The sequence below is a fragment of the Camellia sinensis genome, chromosome 6 (genome assembly GCF_055761805.1).
Source record: "Camellia sinensis isolate YWXY chromosome 6, ASM5576180v1, whole genome shotgun sequence".
Taxonomy (NCBI): Eukaryota; Viridiplantae; Streptophyta; class Magnoliopsida; order Ericales; family Theaceae; genus Camellia; species Camellia sinensis.
The window spans coordinates 44,793,246-44,816,999 of NC_138966.1; the positions used below are offsets into that span (position 1 = coordinate 44,793,246).

The following is a 23,754-nucleotide window of genomic DNA, read 5'->3' on the forward strand; positions in this document are numbered from 1 at the left end:
TTATGTTTGGAATCTATAATTGCGCAAGCTGTGGTCAATTTTTTTTTAAAATCGATCACTTATTTTGAGATGATGGGATGTTGACACTATTATGGTTTGTGTCATAATGATTAGCGGATGATGATGTCAGCAGGCAAGATTGGCTCACTCACACAAGCAATCGCCCTTGGCGTTTGGGAGCGAGCAAGGATGAGACTGGTGGTTTATTTTTATTTGGAGCCAAGAGAGGCTTAAATTATCCACTATGTATGTCGCCTTGGTTATAACCAAGATTAGGTCGTGTTAAGGACCAAACATGGATGTTAGTACCCACTTTCCATGTTGTGCCTGTTATGATTAGCCAGATGCGAGATCTCATTTGGCGCCTAGAAGGCGAGCAAATAGAGAATTCAGGTTAGGCGCTAGAAAGCGACTAGACTAATATCTGTACGGTGTATCGAGTATGACGTCACTCTTTATGGAAGAGTTACTCCACCGTAGCATGTATTCATACTATATGTGCTTGGCGACCAAGTAATGAGGTGAGAGAATGGATCCCTGCTTCCTCACCGTGTGAGTCTTACGTGTCATTATTGATATGACTTTCATTTATGTACCCTTTTGTGATTTTTGACTATGTCATAAGGTAAGGGGTTGATGTTCTGCTACTTTGGTATGTTGCCTGCGGTCATGCATGATTCGGCCTTAAGGGACATCACTGGGAAAGCGGTCAATCCTAAACTAAATGACATGAGTGCAAAGGGAAGATCATCTAGTATTACACCATTGTTGTATATTCACTGCCGGCAACTCACATCGCTCTATATGAGAGGCGAATTGAGTGTGAATATATTGCAAGAATTGAGAGGGTCAAACATGCTCCTTTTAAGGGATTAGAGATGTTTTTTTTGGACCGGTGTAATTAGATGGATCTGGGGTATATAAGACACTATTTTTGTTCTTTTTGGGTTGATATCTCTATGCTGACTCATTTTGAGTTTCTAGTATAGAGCTCCCACATGCAGGTGTTCTCAGCAGTCGCACGGTGCAGTGGCTAGTATGAGATTGTTTATTTTTGGGAGATTGAGATAGAGATGTGGCAGTGTCATGCCAACTCATGTGCGAGTGGGAGATGTTAGTAATGGGCGCCCATGTGGCATGACCATTTGTATTTGAATTTGAATTTTATCCAAATAGGTTTTGAAATTGAATTCAAACCTATTTAGGATAACCACTCAAGATACATATATTATCTCCATTAACTGATATAGATAGATAATAATAACATATTATATATCTGGTATATGAGTTATGGGTGAAAAAAAAGAGAGAAACAACGTATGATCTGAGTTTTACCTATATACTGACTCTCTCCCAAGAAACAACGATCAAAGTCATTTGCACTGTGATTTGTGTGGATGATATTCAATCTGTGATATCACTTCACTGGGTTGGTTTATCAGACTCTGAAAGCACGTGATTTATCCACGAGATTCTATCATCAAAAAAGTATGATCTAAATATTTTATCCGCCGCATGTTTTATACTTTGATTTATAATTATACAAACTAAATTAAGTATTAAAAGCATCTTCTCTACTAAGCCACGGCTCCCGATGGTCTAATTGTAAAATGAGATGAGTAGCGGGATGTGTGTGCTGAGGAGGGAGATGAGGACTACGCTGTCGAGAGTGGAGAGAGAGAGAGAGCAGAACTATGATGTGTGTGACGTGTGCATGTGAGATGAGAAAGATTTAACAGTTAAGGGTAAAATAGTAAATACGAATGTTTCATATTTTTGTAATATATTTTTCACTTGTCATTCCTGTTGAAATTTAAAAAAAATTCTCACTGATTTGTGGTTTACATCATCTGCTGAACCCACCGATTATTTCACCAATTTTCAATCCGCTCTGAATTCTGATCACCAAACGAGCCCATCATTTCATCTTCTTTATCCAAAGTCAAAAACCCATCTCTCTCGCTCTCTCTCACACACACACACCCCTTCAAACATGCCTCTTTTAGTTCTGATGGTGATCTTGATACTTCTCTCAATCCTCTTAATAAAATTCATACACTCAATCATATGGATCCCACTGAAGTTTCAACAACACTTCAGGAAGCAAGGCATAGGGGGGCCTAGCTACCGTCCGATTATCGGAAACTCGGCCGAAATCAGACGGCGTATGATCGCGGAAGCTGAATCGAGGCCGATATCGTTCAACCATGATATAGTTGGGAGGGCGATTCCGCACTACTACAACTGGTCAAGGGTTTATGGGAAGACATTTCTGTACTGGTTCGGACCGAAGCCGCGATTGGCTATAGCCGAACCGGAGATGATTAAGGAGGTGTTGCTGAATAAGAATGGGTCGTTTGACAAGGTTGGGTTCAACCCATTGTCTAGGTTGCTCTTTGGACAAGGACTTGTTGGGTTAACTGGTGACAACTGGGCCCTTCATAGGAGAATTACAAGCCAGGCTTTCAACATGGAGACAGTTAAGGTCATCCCTCCTCATCTCTCTCTCTCTCTCTCTCTCTCTCTCTCTCAAAATCTATCTAGTAATTTGGATTGATTATGATAGGATTCCCTATCCTTTAATCATTATATCATTTTAATTTTTATAATTTTAATTGTTTCAATTTTAATTTTAAATTTATAATTTTATTTTAATTTGATTCAATTGATTACAATTCTAAATATTTCTTTATAATGTATTATATTTTTTAAGGTAAAGTTATAAATTTACTCAACTCAATTCATCTCAAATGAATGTTGAGTTAATTTCAATTAATTTAGTGATAACTTTTATAAAAATAAAAAAAAAATACTAATGATATTATCAATTGTATCAAACTTACACAAAATTTAAAATTAAATGTCAAAATTAAACCAATAAAGATTATAATGACCAAAATAACACAAGAGGTAAAATATAGAGACTATTAATATAATTTGTCCTTATTATTATTATAATTTTATATGATTTTCTTAAAATACTTCTATAGTAGTTATATTGGTAATTATGCTTTAAATTCAGGGTTTTTTTTTTTTTTTCAAATCTCTCAATTTTTGATTTTTTTAAATTAATTTCAATTTTTAAATTTTGAATTCAATTATATAATTTACAATCTTATTTTTGAAACAAAGTGATGATATGTGCGCGGATCACATGTGCAATCACTTCCGATACTATTATAAATAGAGGTACAACTTGGGCGGGTTTGGTTAGATTGGGAGGTTGTTCAAGCTCAGCTCAAGTTATACTGAGACCTGCCTAGGTCCGCCCAAACCTGAATTGTAACCGGAGGTTGCCTGCCCAAATCCAACCCCGAGTTAAATTCGAATTCCCTAAATTACCCAAATTGTAAATGAATTTTAGTTTTTTTTTTAAAGCTACATTATTAAATTATTAAAATTTGACTTTATATATATATATATATATATATATTTATAGAAAATTATTAATATTATCAAAACAAATAATTTATATGATGTAAGAGAGATGCAGCTATATTAGTCTTTACAATTTATGAGTGAAAATAAAAAATAAAAAATAAAAGGTAAGATTTTATATTATTTGTATATATAATATATATTTAATATGATTTAATAATCTAAATTACTTTAATATCATGTAATAACTAATAATTTATATGTATATTTAATATTTTTATATATCTATATATGTATAATTCGGGTTTCGGGTTGCTCGGGTTGTTTGAAGTTTTTGCCCAAGCCCGCCCAAATTTAATTTAGGCTTCTAAATTTTTGCCCAAGCCCATACCGAATTTGAAAATATCGTCCAAGTCCTTAAAAAATTCAGGCTAGATTCGAGTTGCTCAGGTTGAGCCCGTTCAAGTCGCATCCCTAATTATAAAGCCAACACTGTTGTTGCTGTTTGTGTCACAAAGTTTTATTTTTCAATAATAGTTGTTAGTAGCTGGCTTCCCTTCGGTTGTTGGGTCTGGGAGGTCCATCACGGATCTCGTTTCGATAATCTGAACCGTTCAATGTATAGAACTCGTCGAGTATTATATACTTGTAAAAGATCTCGTTGATTGAATATCAATAGTTACGTGATCAAATCAGTTTTGTATAAAAAAATAGATAGTGAAAAATTAAACGGTTGACTGAAATCTGATCCGATGAGATAGCTATCGATATCCAATGAACGTGATTTTTTATAAGCATATAATACTTGACAAATTTTACACATTGAATGGTTCAAATTATCAAAATAAAACCCATGATAAGTCCACACCGACCCAACAGCACCCTCTAATCCGTGATCGGACTTGAGGGAAGCCCAGCCCTAATAGTTATATCATTATTTACTTTTTTTTTCTTTCATTATTTACTTTTTTTTTCTTTAAAGAATAATACTCTTAATTGTCTCTAATACTGTATGATCTTTTTAGTTGTACCCGTAGTGTGCTTATATATATATGTGTGTGTGTATGTGTGTGTGTGTGTAGGAGTGTAAAAACGATCCGTCGGCAGCTCGGGGTGGGCCCGCACGTTTAGGCTCGAGCCCGAGCCTCGCCCAAGACCCTAGGCTAGAGCCTAGGCCATCATTTTATAGCCCGGCCTAGCCAGGCCCATCAACCTGCTTAAGGCCCATTCAAGGCCCGGCCTGCACCAAGGCCCAGTGTTTTTTTAGTGAAAAATAATAAAATTTTGATAGAAAAATAGAACAAACAAAAAAAAAAATTATTCAGGCCGCCCAAGCCCAGGCCTGCCGGCCCCCAAATATCTCCTAGGCCTGGGCCTAATTTTCTGATTTGTGGGCTGGCCCGATCTGGCCCGAATTTTGACAGGGAGCCCACGAGGCCTGACATGGACCGGCCCGAGCCCGAGCCCTTCCCAAGCCGGCCAAATTTACACCCCTATGTGTGTGTGTCATGCATGTTTTGGGGTCATTCTAGAATACACTCTCTCAAATGGGGTATACCGTATGCAACGGCTAAATTATTTTTAATTATAATTAAAAATAATAATAATGAATTATAATTAACAATATAATGAGTTATAATTAAATCACAATATGTCACAATTAGGACGTATGATACACACTCTAAAATACATACTAAGGGTTGTTTTGAGAAATTGGTTAAAAACTGATTTTTTGACCTTTTTTTAAAAATGTATTAAAAAAATAGAGATGTAATATAACTCAAAATAAGTTAACAGTCAAAAATTGGCTAACCTTGTTCCCAAATTGGCCCTAAATCAATATTTAAAAATTTAATGAAAAAAAAAAAAACCGAAGTTTTATTCAAACTTGAACAATCATTTATTTGGAATATATATATAGCAAAAAAATGTGTTTATGGATGTATTTTATCATACATAAGGATAAAACGGTGGAACATAATTTAAGAAAATAAGGAAATAAGAAAAGTTCGAACGATAGTAATGTGTGATCATATTTTAGTATGACATCTTATATAAGCATGAATCACATTATGTGATGAGTCCCACAAAATAAGTTACAATATTTGTTAGGTAAAATATAAAACTTATTAAATGATATAATTAGTGCAATCGAAGAGTATTTTCAATGGTTCATGATATTTTGACATTGTTAAAGTCATAATTTGACTAACAGCAATACCAAATGTCAAATTATAACACGGTGGTGTCATAGTAGTCACATGTTATTTTGGCACAATGTCAATAACTTCTCCTCTATTTTTTAGGTAGTGTTTGGATTTGATTTTTTTTGTGATTTTTTTAAAAATTTATTTATTTTACTTTTTTAGGTTCTACACAACTAAATGAAAAAAATAAATAAATAATTGAAAAAAAATTATCCATTGGTTCATTCATTTTGTGTGTTGAAATGTATTTTGGGTTTATTTAAACTTGACATGAAATATGTCGAGAGACTGAGAGTACAATCGAAAGAAGATGAGGTGGTAAATTTGGCAAAATCAAATCTTATGCTAAATTTAACATAAGATTTTGCATTACTATATTTTAGTAGACAAAATAGCACACCAATGGAGACCTATTTTTCACAACTGTTGTTATATTTTGGCAATGGCAGCTCTAATGGCATATCATTTGATATGCTCTAAGATGCTATCTATATTATGCTACTTTGGGAATTTGGTTTTAACCTATTTTAAATTACATCACATCTCTATTTTTTTTATACGTTTTTTTTTTAAAATAAAAATCAATAAATCACGTTTTAACCAACTTTCCAAAACAATATATTAAGGAAAAGAGGATTTGTAATAAAAAGGAATGTGAGAGCTCCACATGCTCAACATGAATTTTTAAAATTTTTGAATTATTGTAAAAGCAAAAAAAAAAAAAAAAAAAGACATGTCTTAAAATGATTGGTTGATTAAATATTTTTTAATATCACTAATATCACCCATTTTTGTTCCTAAATTAACTCCAGCTTTATTGTATAACTATATTATTGATACCATATATAGGTACTCTAACCTTTTAAATTTATATTTCTAAATTAACTCCTAAATATTTTCAAATGGTAAAGAATTTATATAAAAAAACTATATTAATATTTTAATATCTTTGATTTTTTATTTTTTTTAAATTACTAGTCTTTAAATGTTTGGTCTTCATGTAATATTTTTAGTGTTGCATAAACTTCTTTAACACCACATCAATGAATGTGGTATTAAAATATTTGTAATTACACATTTAAATTTCTTTGTACACTTAGATGTAAACTAATATCTATCCCTAAATATAAATTTTATAATGCATGTGGTGGGCGTGGAAAAAAAATTAAGGGATTGTTTAGGGTGTTCTAAATAAGTGTACTTTTTGTCTTTTTGGACTAAAAAATTAAGGAAGAAAATATAGATGTTTAGGTTAATTTTTTGACTTTTTATGGAAAAATGTGTAATAAAAAATTGTAAAAATTGATTTGTAGAAAAAAATTAAGATTGGGAGTTGTGCAGCCGTAATTGTTGACTTTTGGTAAATAGTGTTAACTCTTTAACTTTTTAAATAACTTTTTAACTTTTTGACTTTTCTTAGACATGCCAAACTTGGCCTAAGTGTGTGTAATTTGGAACTCTTGTGATATTAGTCACATTCCTTAATAACCCTATATCTTTAACTCCTAAATATTTTCAAATGATACGGAATTTATATTACAAAATCATATTAATATTTTAGTATCTTTGAATTTTTTTATTTTTTTAATTAAGAGCCTTCAAAGTATTTGGTCTTTAAATTAGGAGCGTTCAATTGATTTTTACCAACTGTTTTACAAATTGAATAATCAATTTATTAGGTTGAATCCAAGGTAGGGTTAGAACAAGGTATATTTTTAGTAGTGGCGGTGACGTGGTGGTAGTGATAGTGATGATAGTGGTGGTGGTGATAGCGGCGACAGTGGCATGGTAGTGGTGGTAGTAGTGGTAGTCAATTTATAATAGATATATCAATGCTTATGTTTAGTATTTATAAATTTAATAAGAATTACGTAAATATGATATGATTTTTTTTAAAAAATTAAGTTTTAGTTTATATTTTAATAGGCACTTAACTTTTTAAGTGATATCAATTATGGTTATTAAACTAGCTTAATTGATTATCACTTAATACATTTAGTCTTAAGTGCTGAATCAAGTTATCAAACGTCCTCTAAAATAAGAGTAATTATTCAGTAATTCCGGAGTATAGACACGTGATATTTCATAGCATTGTAATTAGTAGAGAAGGTGAGTAGGTGGAGTATTATGTTAGTGATTAGAAAATATGAAGGGATATATTGAATGATGATTGGGTAAGGAGTATATACATCTGATACTCCAGAAACAATGAATATTTTTTCCTAAAATAATGCTTTAATGATTATGTTAGAGGGAAATTAGTGTAAAGGATGATTTGACTAGATTCTATGTCATATATAACTCAACTCTAATTCCAAAATCAAACTATTATCCATTCTTACATGAAAATTATAAGGAAAACTATACTTTTATGCAATATGATTTATTAATATATCATTGGCCAAACTTTGACATAGAATAAACTAAAATTAAAAACTTATAGATGTATTTTTGTTTTATCGTTAATGTAATTTTTGTAATTTATTCTTTTTTTTCATAAATAAATAAAGTCCCTCCAATGAAAATGGTTAAAATTTAATTAATTCTAAATTATTTTTCTTATACATATCAACAAATTTTATGTTATTATTTAATTTCAAAATTAAATTTTAATTATTTATTTAAACCGTGGTACCACGGGTACACGGGTAGCATATATGATACCAAAATGCAATACTTCACTGCAGTCAACTTAAACATTGTTTATTCACTAAAACATATATAAAAAGGACAAAACATCAACTTTGAGACCAATAATGAATTTTTAGTTGTTTTGGAAACTATGTTTAAAGTTAGACTTTTTAATTTTATTTTTTTTTTGTTTGATTTTTTTTTTTGAAAAATTATGTAAAAAATAAGAGACCTATGTTTATGGGACTTCTTCATGAGGCCTTTTTAAATTGGTGGGCTTCCTATTTTATAAGGTGGGCTTTTTGCAGTAGGGGGCTTTAGGTGGCGGCCTAACTTGCCTAGTGTTATGGCCACCTTATTATTTAGCATGACTAAGTTTTATTATACAATGTGGTTGTATATACCCAATTATATGTGTTTACGGTATCTTTAAATTAAAGTTTTAATTACAAATTTAAAGTTAAAAAAAATTTGAAATTTAAAATCCAACAACTAATATTTAAAATAAAAAAAAAATCAATTTATTAGCTTAATTTCAAACTTACATGAAATTTTTATAAATATTAATAATTAAAATCTTAAATGTTTTCAAGAAAATTAGATATATATATATATATATATATATGTTTGTGTAAGAGTTGAAGTACAACAAAATTTTGGGCATACAATTCCCATAATGGGAGAGAAATAAACCATTACAGAGGCTATCAAACTCCCATCTATAGGAGTTGAACCTAAGACGTGCTACACAATCATTAAGTCAAATGCCATAGTTGTTAGGATGCATTATTTAAAAAGTTATAAAAAAAATTACTGTTTATTGCATTACATTTTAACTTAATAAGTAATCAAAAATGTTTTAGGCCCCCTTTCCCCCCACCCCCTTTGACCCCCTCTCTCTCATTGGTCACATTTTCTTTTCATTTTTCTTTTTTTTCCTGCTCCTCCAATCACCACCCGCCACGTGTGTGTTGGGGGGCGGGGGTGGGGTGGTGATTGGAGGGAATCTCTATCATGGTTCATAAGTAATTTAGTAAAAGGCATGTATATGATTCTGTGATGTATAAAATGGAAACAAATCCAAATAGGAATCACATCCAACTACTTTATCTGCTCTTTCATTTTCGCCCTTTCTTAGTTGTTTTATCCAACCTTCTTTGCGCTCCTCCATCATCAGCTTGCATAACAAAAAGATATGAGGTAGTTAATGAGATTGAATAAATGTGCTTCAATTCTAGACATTCAAAGTTAATTTAACAAGCAATGACGTTTTTAATGAATTGCATTGATAATATACGCAAAATAAATATAAAAAATTAAAACAAGATGTTATTGCCTAATTATCACATAACAACGTTCCTTTTTTCGCATTGTCTTTTCCAAAATTGTCTATCAATATTTCTTTTGTATTAGTTGACGTTTGTATTAATTATGGATAGGGCTGCAAACGAGCCGAGCCGAGCCGAGCTTTAGTGTGTTTGGGTTTGTTTATTAAGATTTTAACGAGCTCGAGTTTGAGCTCGAGCTGAATAAAAATTTAATGAATCGAGCTCGAGCCGAGTTGGCTTAGGCTCGACTCGAGCTCAAGCCTGTTCACGAACCTTAACGAGTCAAAAAATTTATAAATTCATACTTGCATGTGAGACTAAAGTTACAATTAAAACTTTGATTATGCAATTATATATACAATATATGTAAACATACTAAAAAAAAGTCCATATTATACTAAAATAATATCTACTAACACTATTATATAAATATACTATCTATAGTTAAGTATTATTTACATTTATATTTTTTAAATATATAAATAGCATATTTCTCTTATTTTTTATACATAATTTTATATTATTTAATATATAAATAATAAATATTAAACAAGCCAGCTAACGAGTCGAGCTTACGAGCCGAGCTTTAGACTGTTTGGGCTTGTTTATTAAAAATTTAACGAGTTCGAGCTCAAGCTCGAACGGCAAAAAAAAATAAACGAATCGAATTCGAACGAGCTCTTACCGAGCCGAGCTCGAGCTTGTTCATGAACGGCTCTGTTCATTTGCAGCCCTAATTATAGATTAGTAATACCATATATGCCATAGAAAATGAGAAGGTAAAGCTTTTCTCTCGGTCTCTCTCCCTCTCTCCCTTGGTGGTGTTCTCTAAGCTGGACGAAGGCATTACCAAGGAGAGAGAGAGAGAAGGCTTACCTTCCTATTTTTCATGCCATATATGGTATTACTAATTCATAATTAATACAAACATCGACTAATACATAAGAAATTGAATTGATGGACAATTTTGGAGAAGACAATGTGAAAAAAGGGTCATTTTTATGTGATAATTAGGCAATAACACCTCATTTTATTTTATTTATCTATTTTGTGTATGTTATCAAAAGCAATTCACTAAAAACATCATTACTTACTAAATTAACTTTGAGTATCTAGAATCATGGCATATTTATTCAATCTTAATTACCTCATATCTTTTGTTATATCAGCTGACGATGGAGGAGCACAAAGAAGGTTGGATAGAACAACCAAGAAAGCGCAAAAATGAAATAGCATATAAAGTAGTTGAATGTCTTATTTGGATTTGTTGCCATTTTATACATCACAAAATCATATACATGCCTTCTACTAAATTACTTATTAAATTAAAATGTTATACAACAAATAGTAGTTATTTTAATAACTTTCCATTTAATGCAACCTTCCAGCCAAGGCATTTGAACTAATGATTGTGCAATACCTTTTGTGGTGTGAGGTCTCGGGTTCAAATCCTATAGGTAGGAGTTTGATTCCCTTTGTAATGGTTTATTTCTCCCCCATTTTGGGGTTTATGAGAGTGCAATGCAAGTGACTGTGATAGCATGTAACTACTATGATGAAAAATTAGTATAAAACCTCCCCGGCTAATCTATTGCAACACCAAATCAAGCTTGGCATTCACTTCCATGCTATTACACTCCAGTTTTTGCAATCTTGCAATCTATTCCTTATTGATTCTTCATTGCTCTTCAAGCTCTCTTCTAGTTTCCTCATTTTCTATCTCAAGAGTAGCACGAGTACATCAACCAGATAATGTTGTACTAGGCTTCAAACCATGTCTTCGAACCACTTATGTAGCCCGACCTACGCTCAAAAACCTCAATGGAAAGTTGTTCGTCAAATAGTGAGCCAAATCCATCTTCTAAAGCTTTATTCTCATGCTCTTTAAGTTTTCTCTACAGTTGTTCATAAGATGAAATAAAACTAATTGTCCATATATATATAGCATTTGTTTTCTTTACATTCAATTCTAGTGCCTTAGGCAAGTAATCATGAACAGGAAAATACTTAAATAACATTAAAAAATCTTACATGTGTAATGTCAGCTTCATTGTGCACTCATGCTTGCCTTTTTTAACTAAAATGTGTTTTGTGACACAAATTAACAAGTCTAGGCTCCTTTCCATTCTTGTCCTGCTATCAAAATCTTTATAGTTAGTATCCTATGGAGTACATATATCACCGATTAAAAAAAATTAAAAAAGAAAAAAGGAAAGAATGATAACATGTTCCAAAATCACAATCATTTTTTTTTATGACAAAGATAATACTCCTAACAAGAACCCTTAACATTTGTTAATCTTAAGAGACAAGACAATATAGCAGTCACTTGAGAGTAAATAAAGAATTGCTAATTCTTAACATAGGTTGTTAATTTATGCCTCATCATATTGCACCATTACAAATGTTGTGGAGCCAATAGTGTGGAGGACTTTCAGTTCTAAATGATGTTTGTTGTTTTTCTCACATTTCTTCTGCATCAAGTGTAAAAATGTATTCAAACATAGAACTAACAACCAAACCAAAAAACATAAAATAAGACAAAAAAACAAGAAAAAAGAAATGGGCCATCTGACAAGAAGTAGCCGGAAGAAGTTAATAACTGTTGTTAAATCATATTACAGTAAAGAATATACTCTTTGAACAAAACCTCTCTCTCTCTCTCTCTCTCTCTCTCTCTCTCTCTCTTCAAAAACTAGAATCAGACTACTTAAAATTATAGCTCCTAATAAATAGTTTAAGCCTCTAAACACAAAATTCAACTCCTAAATAAGTTAATTCAACAATTAAATCGAATTTCTAACAGATGCAAACATGGTATTAACTTATAATTTAAATCCATTTCTACTAGATGCAGAAATGGTATAAGCTTATAAAGATCAATTTCAATATCTGACTTCTAAAAAATAATTTCAATATTTAAAATTTAAAACATTATCTAGTACATCTCATCAGACCACAATTCACACAAGTAGCGTCATACCTCTTTTTCCATATCTTCATGTGGGTTTGCAAGGGTTGGTTCCATTGTTGGAAAACTTCTAAAATGTTGGTGTAAATCATAATAGTAGTTCTTGTACTAGAGAGAGAGAGAGAGAGAGAGAGAGACCTTGTCTCACTATTAAGAGCTCCGGCAATCATGTAATGGCTGCATCTTGACGGAAAACATGGTTACAGTACAAGATCGGCATCCAAGATACAATGGTATAAATAGCTAGATCTGAATGGCGGAAGTAAAGATCGGCGACGGTAGAGGTGGGTGGTGAATGGCAACGGTAGATCGGCGAAAATAGAGTGTAGATCGAATATGGTAGAGTGTAGATTAGTGGCGGTGAAGTGTAGATCAATGACGGTTGAGGTGGTTGGTGAATGATAACTGTAGATCAGCAACGATGGAGTCAGTTGGTGAACTATGGTGGTGCCCGGTTCTTGACGACAGTGGTAGTGGTAGTAGCCAATAGCAATGTGGGACTCTTAGAGAAAACATAGTTACAGTACAAGATCGACATCCAAGATATAATGTTATAAATAGCTAGATCTAAATGGTAAAAGTGAAGATCGGCGACAATAGAGGTGGTTGGTGAATGGTAGTGGTAGATCAGCGAAAATAGAGTGTGGATCAAAGATGATAGAGTGTAGATTAGCGACAATAAAGTGTAGATCGATGATGGTTGAGGTGGTTGGTAAATGGTAGTGGCAGATCGACAACGATGGAGGTAGTTGGTGAACTATGGTGGTGCCGGGTAGCTGGCGACGGTGGTGGTGGCAGTGGCCAATAATGGTGTGAAACTTTTAGAGAAAACATGGTTACAGTACAAGATTGATATCCAAGATACAATGTTATAAGTAGCTAGATCTAAATGGTGGAAATGAAGATCGGCGATGGTAGAGATGGTTGGTGAATGGTAAGTAAATCGGTGAAAATAGAGTGTAAATCAAAGATAGTATAGTGTAGATTAGCAACGACAAAGTGTAGATCGATGACGATTGAGATGGTTTGTGAATGGTAGTAGTGGATCAGCAACAATGGAGGTAGTTGGTGTACTATAATGGTGCCCGGTGGCTGGCTGGTGACGGTGGCCAATAGCGGTGTGAGACTCTTTAAAGAAATAGTAGAAAGAGAGAGAAAGAGAGAGAGAGAGAGCTATTTTTTTGGCCTTCACAAAATATGTAATGAGAGTATGATACATATTTTTGGATTTTTTTTTTTTTTTTTTTTTTTTGCGCATTTAAAAATTATATAGGACCTATAGGTATTTTAGTCCATTGAATAGGTTCCACTCGTAATTTTACCTAAAAAAATTCATACAGAATCTATTACTGGAATGATTTAACAAAGGGCTAGTCCTAAGACAAGACAGCCCAAATTTTAACAAAATCGAGGCCTCTAGTTAATTTTAACTTTTAAAGTATTAGTGGGCTAAAAAATATTCAGTCCAATTAATCTAAGCTCTAATCTAAATTAAAGAATCTATATAGATTATCAACAATGATTCATCCTCCCTTTTTCTCCCACCCCCTTTGACCCCCTCTCTCTCTCATTGGTTACATTTTCTTTTTCTTTTTTTTCCTGCTCCTCCAATCACCACCCGTCACGTGGCAAATGGGGTGAGGGGGTGACCCCCAAAAGGAGGTCCCAAGCATTATTCATAGATTATATAATCTTGACTAGTAATTTTGCATCTAAAAGGGTGAGAAGAATAATATTTAATTGATACTTTGTTGTAGTTAGTTAAATTATTATGTAGTATCATAACTTTAAAATTTCATTTAATATATATATATATATATATATTATTGATTGGATGATGATGTTTTTTGTGTTTTAAATGGATTTTGTTAAATTATAAGGTATTACAATTATATATTTTTGAGTTATTGTAATGGTTTCTTCATTCTTGAATTTTTTTTCTTAATCGGAAAGAAAACCTTCATTGCAAAATTGATAAAAGATCGGATCAATCTAGTGCAGTGATATCATAAAATCTCAAAAAATGAGATATAAGCCTCTATAGAGGAGGGGAAAAAGCCCTCACAAGGAAAGGAAACAAAAATCTATACAAGAATGATTATTACATTAACAAACTAAAAATTAAACAAATCATACTGAAAAAAATCAGATCCACGTCGTCACCAAACTCATCTAAAACTTCACTAATTCGCAACCTTCAACTTAGAATCTAAAGACCCCACCTTTGTTGGTCAAGATAGAACATTGAAGTTGAAATAGTCGCTTATAATGAAACAAATGCATTATCTGTCGTTGGTTTTCGAACAATGAGAAGATCTTAAGCCAGACCTTAATGTTTTGGGTTTGAGAATGGAGAAGGTAAGGCGGTAATGGTCGGACTGGTGAGGTAAACATTAGATCTGAAGGAGAGGGAGATCGAAGAATTGTGGAACCACCATCTCCTTGTCCCCTTGGAGAAAAATCTAGAAAGGAAAGAAACAGAGTTTTAAGGTTTAGATATGATACTTTTGAAAGGGTTTCATTCTTAATTTAAGTAAATGTAATAAGGATACATGTGAGTAGAATACCAAATGTCAAATTATAACACAATGGTGTCAAAGTGGCCACATATCATTTTGGCACAATGTCAATAACTTTTTCTCTGTTTTAGGTAGTGTTTGGATTTGATTTTTTTTGTGAACTTTTTTCAAATAATTTAATTTAATTTAAATATTTTTTATTACTTTTTTAGGTTCTACACAACTAGATGAACCAAAAAAGAGAAAATAAAAGATTTTGCACTACTACATTTTAGTAGATACAATAGCACACCAATTGAGAACTATTTTCACAATTATTGTCATATTTTGGTAAAGGCAGTTCCAATGGCATGTGCTATATATATGCTACCAAAATGTAATACTTAACTGCAGTCAACTTTACTGAAACATATATACAAAGGACGAAACATCAACTTTGAGACCTATATATGTCTTTGTACTCCTATTCAATCCATAGTATGGTCAATAAAATTGGTCTTTGTGAATAAATATATACGCTTGTATGGGACTTCTTCATGAGGCCTTTTTAAATTGGTGGGCTTCCTAATTTATTGAGGTGCGCTTTGTTTAGTAGGGGGCCTTATATTATTTAGCATGATTTAAGTTTTATTATATGATGTGATTATATGTATATCTAATTATATGTGTTTACCGTGTTTTTAAATTAAGGTTTCAATTACAAATTTGAAGTTAAAAAAGTTAAAAATTTGAAATCCAATAACTAATATTTAAAAAAATTCAATATATTATCTTAATTTCAAACTTACATGAAATAAAAAAAATAAATAAAAATTTATTGATTAGTATTTTATGATGGAATGTCTTTAAATTGTATTTTTAATTAAATTATTTTAATATGACAGTTAAAATTTTTTAAACAAATAGTATTAATTTGATTAAAATTGTATTAAAAAATAAATGACGCCACATTTTTTAAATCACATAGTAATTTCAAAATCATCAATGACCAAATATTCATAGTGCTAAATATCGTGCTAAAATTTAGCAAAATATCCTTATCGTCCTAAAATTTGGAATCAGCCCAACTCCAACGCTACTCTTTATTTTTCATTAGCTAAAGTACAAAACAAGAATACTCTTTAATTTATCTAAGTACTTTTTAAAGAAATGCTATTTAGTTTATCTAACTATATTTTTCTATGTGTTCTCACGCTCCACTTTATTTTATCTATATATCCTCACAAATTGTTTAAAGAGCCTCCGAAAGCTCTCTAAATATAGCTAGCTTGGAAATTTTTTTGTTAAAATGACTAGTCGCTAGTCTAATTAGAGGAGATAAAATAGGATGAGACTATTTATAATAGCCAACATGCCTCTTTTAAAAAGTCCATTAGAAATGCTCTCATTATAAAATCACATCAGTTTATATAATATTTATTAATTACTATTACATTTTAAAACTTATTATTGAATGTTCATTTTTCTTTGCATAACTATTATTGTAACTAAGATGGATTTATTACCTTTACTAGTTGGGGCAATTGATAAGTAGTGTTTATATTTTGCAGAGACTTAAATAAGCGGGTTTGTTTTTCTTGCTTGACCTTTAACAAGTAATGTTCTATTACGCCTCTATTATTGAGGCCCAATAGACTATAAGAGTGTTTTTTTTATTTATTTGGGCCTTTGGACAAAGAATATTTTATAGGCCTTTTAGATAAATTGTTGGGCCTTTAGAAATATTAATGGAGGAAGAGATTTGTTTAGAAGGAGAACAAGAGGCAGTAGACGTAGTTATTAAGAAAGTGAACATTTAAAATGTTAAATAAATAATTAACAAGGAATAGTAAACTATATGAACATTGCTAGCAAAAATAAAAAAAAATAAAAAAAAAACAATATGAACATTGTGAGTGTCATTCTTCTAGTTTAGTTAAAAGAAGGAAAACAAAAGGATTTTAGAAAATGATGGTAAACAAAACAAAAACACAGGAGCACATCAGAGCAACTTGAGAGGTAGGCTTGGCTAAACATATTTTGCCATAAACTTTGCATTAACACCACTTGGCAAAAAATTGTAACACCTGTCCTACATTGAAAGTTTGCATGGGTGATCTTGGGCATATAAAGTACCACTACCTTGCTACTAAATAACTTGGATTTAAGCTTTTGGGTATTGTTGGTCGACCCACAAGTTACTTGGGCCAATACGTAGTGGGTATCAGAGTCAACCCATGCACACAATCATGTGGGCCACTTATTCTGGGCTGGCCACAAGCTTGTCGTGGTATTCTGATTGATTATAGACCCTCGCGAGGATGCGAGAATTTATAAGTGAGGGAGTTTGTAACACCATGTCCTACATCGGAAGTTTGCATGGGTGATCTCACTACCTTGACTTAAGCTTTTGGATATTGTTGGTCGACCCACAAATTACTTGGGCCAGTAAGTAGTGAGGCGTTACAAAAATACTTTGCACTAGTCCAATGCATACTTTGCACTAGTCCAATGCAAATTTAACGTTAGTTTTGCGGTTAAAACTATTAATATTTGATATTGTTTATGGCAGGGTTGGGTGCCAGAAATTGTGGCTAGTACCATGAAGATGTTACAGAAGTGGGAGGCTGAAAAAGGAGGGAGGGATGAATTTGAGTTGGAGGTGCACAAACAACTTCATGAGCTCTCTGCGGATATCATATCTAGGACGGCTTTCGGGAGTAGTTTTGAAAAAGGAAAGCGCATTTTTGAATTACAAGAACGCCAAACAATTCTAGTGTTACAAGCCATAAGGAGTGTCTACATTCCTGGATTTAGGTGACTATTAACTTCAACCCTTCAATTGCTCATCACCTTATTGTTACAATTGCCATCAACTTTGTGATAAAGATATGCGTGCCTAATTTTCTACATAATTTACACACTCTACGTGTGTCAAATATTAGGTAGAAAATTAAGGGAAAATTTAACCAAAATCCCTCCATTAGACCCTTATTTGATAAAAAGGACAATTCAATTTGTTTTGCTTCATAAACCCCCTAAGGAAGAAACGTATAATTGAGTAAGGACAGAGTAAAATTTCTTTCTTTTTTTCTTGGACAATATTGCTCATGCATATATATATATATATATATATATATATAGAACTCTTTTGACGAGGAACACTTTTATTTTATTTTTACTAGTTTAAAAATGTTGTGTATGTGTATTTTTGGTTGGTTCATCTAGTATGTACTCTGTTTTTTGTAACAATAAAATGTTATTGTGAACCAGAGTAAAATGTTATTGTTTACGTCAATTTCGACGGTATTTTTTTTTTTTTTTTTTTTTACGAATTTTATAGTCAACATGAATTTTGTCTGATAGATGTTGATGAGAGGGTTTTAAAAATACTAATTTTAGTAAAAACTGGCATTTAGATCAAAAATTATATTATCTTAAATTTTAAAATTTAAATTACTCACTAAATATATTTTGATAATAGTGGTATTTGTTGAAATTTTCAAGGAAAACTTTTTGTATTTGTCCTTAATACATTAAAATTTTATTATAAGGACGTTTTGATCAAATCTCCCAAAATTAAGTAACTCAAGCATTGCCCCAACTTTATTGTATTGCTATCATAGTTGTTTCATCTAAATTAATCTTGATTATTAAAAGCACTAATTTTCTTATTTCCTTTTCATTTTAATTTTTTTTAATTTTTTTTCAGCTTTTTACCGAATATTGTTCAATTTAATGTCAAAATTTGTTGGAAAATGTTTTTTCCCCCTAATTTCAACCCCTGAATCCCCCAAATGAGATAGGAGAGAAAGAGAAGAGAGGGGAAGAGGAGGAGCCCGCCGTCGCCCTCCGCCTGATCGTCGCCCTCCGTCGCTCGTCGCAGCAGCTCCAGCTCGTCGCAGCAACCCCGCTCGTCGCAGCTCCGCCTCTGCCTCGCAGCTCCCGTCTCTGCCTCCAGCCCGATTATGTTGGCTCCCTCCCCTCCAGCTCTTCTTCTTCTTCTTCTCCTTCTTCCTCCTCCTTCCTTCTCTTCCTCTGATTCTCTTCTTCTGAAAAAAAAAATAAAAATAAAAATAAAAAACGACGTCGTTTTTGAATTCGGGGGATTCGGGGGGCTGCCTTTCGAGCTACGTAGCACGACTCAAATTTTTTACCTTTTAGACTTGTCTTAAACTAGATAACAATTATTTTTATTTTATCTAAAAAAAAAAAATTTAGAACAAAAAAGGTCCACTAAAGATGAAATTATATTTGTATGCAAAAGCCTCTAAAACCTTTTTTTTTAACTATTGTGTTTTTGAAAATTTCAAATTTCTAAGGTCGTTAAGTCTCGACGTACCTAAAAAATGAAGGTTAAAAAGCCTGATTTTTGTCTTTTAAAAAAAAAAGGTTAACAAAAAACAAAAGCAAAAAAAGAACAACTGTTTGGTCACCCATTCAGCTTTTATCAACATAATTACTCATAAATTGCGTTTAATAGTTTATTAAATTATTAATGTCATAAAGAGAAATTGTTAGCATTAGGAGTTGGCCCATCAAAAAGTCCAAACATATGGCCTTTTTTTTTTTTAGTTGTTGGAAGTTTATGTTTAAAATTAAAACCCCTACTTTTATGTCACTACAAAACAAAACAATTGAAGGTAATTTACAGCAAACGGATTGTGAAGTTTGTCTAATTATTCAGCTATTTTACAAATGCTTTACTAGAAATCCTGAATAAATTCAAGGGTCTTGATTTTCTTAATTTAAGAAAATCTTGTTTTCTGTGATTTCTCAAAACACTTTTTATACATATGCAGGTTCTTGCCCACTAAGAAGAACAGAATGAGGCAGCAGTTGGAGAAGGAAACTCGAGAATCAATAAGGACACTAATTATTAACAACAAAACTAGAGAAAATCCAAAAAGTCTACTTTCTTTGTTGTTGTCTGTCCATAAGAATCAGGATGGGGAAGAAGAGAGATTAGGAGTGGAAGAAATCATAGATGAATGTAAGACATTTTACTTTGCAGGAAAGGAAACCACTGCCAATCTTTTGACTTGGGCACTTCTGCTGCTAGCATTACATCAAGAATGGCAGAGCAAGGCTCGAGAAGAAGTGTTTTGCATTTGCACGGATAGTGAGCTCCCGACTGTTGCGAATTTAAATGACTTCAAGATTGTAAGTTCAATTTATAGTTTTTCTTAGTTAGCTTGCCAATTGTTTTGGAGCGTTTCAAGCCTACTTCATATTTTTGTTATCATTTTAATTTTCGATTTTTTGTTTTTATTCTTATTTTTCATGTTTTTTGGAAACAAAAACAAAAAATTCGAAAACACTCTGATTATTGACATTGTTTTCATTTTAGTGCATAAAAATAAACTTAAAGGCTTTTCCTAAAAAATGGAGTGATTTCTTTTCTTTTCTTTTTTCAAAAACAATTTGCTAAGTTTTCCACGTCAATTTTATGTTTTTATAACAGAAAAATTAAAAATGGTATGTTTGGTACTATTTTCATTTCTTTATTTTCGTTTTTTGTGTTTTCAAAAAAATTTAAAATACCCATCATTTTCGAATTGATTTCACCCTTTTGTGCAAAAAAAATTGAAAGCAACTTTTAGTTTTGCCTAGAAGGGGTTGATTTCATTAAAAAAAAAAAATCCTAAAACAGTTTCCAGAAACAGTTCATCCAAATAATATATATTGTGTTTCGAGAAAATTTAAAACGCAAACACAATTGTTGACAAATTTTGATCATATTAGGTTAATAGTGAATTTCATCACGTCGTACTCAAACGACTACGTCCGATTCCATGACAAAGTCTAATTGTCATTTGACTCCATTAAAGCAAGTTTCCAAAACGAACATAATGCAAGAATCTTGTCCATGAAATAGAGTTAAAATTGAAGAATTACGAGAACATGATCCAATTCCATGGCAAAGTCTAATTGTCATTTGACTCCGCTAAAGTAAGTTTGCAAAAACAACACAATGCAAGAATCTTGTCCATGAAATAGAGTCCAAATTGGAGAATTACAAGAACATGACAATAACATCATATCCATTAATTATTCGCCATGAAAAAGAGTCCAAAATAAAGGATTTGAGAAGCGAACAACTACATGCATTAAATATAAGCTTTCCTAACCAACTTAATATCTTAATTAATCTTTGTTCTCTATTTGGGCACACATAGCATAAGTCACCATTAATATTTCTTAATTACCAACATTTATTATACTTTTGGCAGGTGAGCATGATACTAAATGAAACATTGCGACTTTACCCTCCAGCAGTGATGTTGATGAGGCAAACATCCAAAAATGTGAAGCTAGGCGGGCTCGACATTCCAGCTAACACCCAACTCTATCTGGCCATGACTGCTGTTCATCATGAAACTGAGATATGGGGAGCAGATGCTAATGAGTTCAATCCTTTGAGATTTACCGAGTCTCGAAAGCATCTCGCGGCATTCTTTCCATTTGGTTTGGGTGCCAGAATTTGTGTAGGTCAAAATTTGGCTGTAATGGAAGCCAAAATTGTTTTAGCTATGATCATCCGACGATATACTTTCTCAATATCACCCTCATATGTTCATGCCCCAATTCAGTACATGACCTTGCAACCTCAACATGGTGCACACATTCTCTTCAGGAACATTACAAGTTGAATTTTTGTCTGAAAGAATGTTTAGTTTTATTGTTGTTTGGATCTAGTAAAATTTCACTGTCTTGTACATGTATAATTTGCTATGTTTGACATTGTAAGACATGAATTTGGTGGATTAAGCGAATAGTACAGTCAACTTGTGGGAGTTCCATAGTCTTTTATAGAATTTTTATTTTTTATTTTTTATTTTTTTTTATGTTAATCTATAGCTAGGTGATAATACATTAATCTTTTTGCGAGTTCTATCATTTTCTATGTTTTTTCGTTCACCCCTACTTACAGTGACACGGCTTAGTTTGCTTTTAGACTTGAACTTTTATCAAAAAAATATATAATATATATACAAAAACAAGTATTCAACACTTAAAATTTGTTGATTAGATTCATATTGAGTATGGTTTATACCTCATTTGAGATGGCTTTATAGGCTCATTTCACTTAAAAAAGTTTCAAATCATTTACCATTTTCATTCTTATCAAAAAGCCAACTTAAATCACTTACAACAGTAAAAAGCTATAAATATGTTAAATAAATTGACTTTTTTAAGTATTAGCTTATTTGTGGGCTTATTTTAAACTAATAAACTTCCATACCAAACCAAATGAGTATATTTAAATTTGGATAATTTTTAAATATATATATATATATATTGATACATAACATTTTTTAAGGAGAAAAAAAAAACCACTCTTTTCATGAATTTCAAGTGGCCGTATAGAGAAAATAACACCCAAACAAGTTGGCCCACTGACCTGGAAATTTCAAATACATTCAATTTCTTTGATGCATTTATGTGTACAAAACTTTCTCCTTGTGATACAAAGTATATAATGCATGTGATGAGTAAAACTTTCTCCCTAAGATACAGAGTATATAATACATGTAATTAGTGTAAAATAAATAAATAAAATGAAATCAGAGTATTTAGAGAAGTTCTTGAACTAAAATTTGGGTTAGATAATAGCATGACCAAATTATATCATCCAATGGAGAGAACACCAAAAAAAATATTGACCATGAATACTACACTAGATAAGGACATGGTCACATTTGAATTTCACATTGGTCATGTTTGATTCACAAGATTAATAGTGAAGTATTAATAATCCTATTAAATTAGTGTAGTATTCACTATCCAATTGCATTAATATCAATTAGATTAATAATCTCACCCCTACCCCATTACTAATAATTCTACAAATTTATTGGATTAATTATCCATTGGATTAATAATCCTAAACCAAAATGTTAAAACAAGCATAGGATAATTGGGACCACGGATTAATAATCTCAATCCCATGCTCTAATCCACCCAACTAAACATGCCCGTTGGGTACTATTCAGGGTGTGTCGGGTGATTGTTGTACAAATGGAATCGAAGCTTCCAACATTCCAGTAACCTTCTAGGAGCAACAACCTGCACATTGGAGTGCATCTTAGTATTGCTTGACCAAATGTTTGGCTAGCTCTTCAATGTTGAAATCAATGATCGAAAAATTAGAGGGTAAAAAGCAAGGTAACGTAGAGAATTAGAATTCAGAGTGTCTCTTTCATTTGTAGAAGATGAGAGCTATCTTTTATAGGGTTTGCATCCCTAACTCTCCAAGAACAACATCAGGATCATTGTTTAACATGCCTCCCCTACTTGGTTTATGATCATTCTTAGACATGGGAACTACCATTCTATTATGCAGAATATTCACAAGACAATCTGTTATCCCATATGATCGAACTTTCTCATTTTAGTCTCGTAAAATCCTTGAGGCTTCATATAACTTGTAACTCTAGATGAGTGAACCCTATCTAGCTTGCCCAGGAACCTTGGTCAGTATTCATTTATGCCTTGCTTCACCTACGACTAGTGTTGCTAGGTAATGAGCTTAGCCCAGTCTAGCCAAGTCCACATTAGCATGCAGTAGTTCGCCCTTTAATCCTTGTCCACTCACACTCATTAGATTGCAATAGATTGGCTCGAGGCCATAGCTTACTTAGCCGAAGGCCCCATGCATGCTCATACCCAGGCAGGAAAGACTATGGTACACACTTTTGTATATCATATACATATTGTACACAAAAGATTATTATCCC

The 23,754-nt window shown here is 32.2% G+C and overlaps 1 protein-coding gene across 1 annotated transcript; it reads left to right on the forward strand.

Annotated features, from left to right (window-relative positions):
- The first annotated feature begins 1,586 nt into the window (after nucleotides 1-1,586).
- On the forward strand, nucleotides 1,587-21,759 carry LOC114286633 (cytochrome P450 734A1). Its single transcript, XM_028229813.2, has 4 exons — nucleotides 1,587-2,485; nucleotides 17,586-17,830; nucleotides 19,816-20,176; nucleotides 21,247-21,759. The coding sequence occupies exons 1-4, from the start codon at nucleotides 1,994-1,996 to the stop codon at nucleotides 21,664-21,666; spliced, it is 1,518 nt and encodes a 505-aa protein (XP_028085614.2). The 5' UTR covers nucleotides 1,587-1,993; the 3' UTR covers nucleotides 21,667-21,759.
- The last annotated feature ends 1,995 nt before the right edge of the window (nucleotides 21,760-23,754 follow it).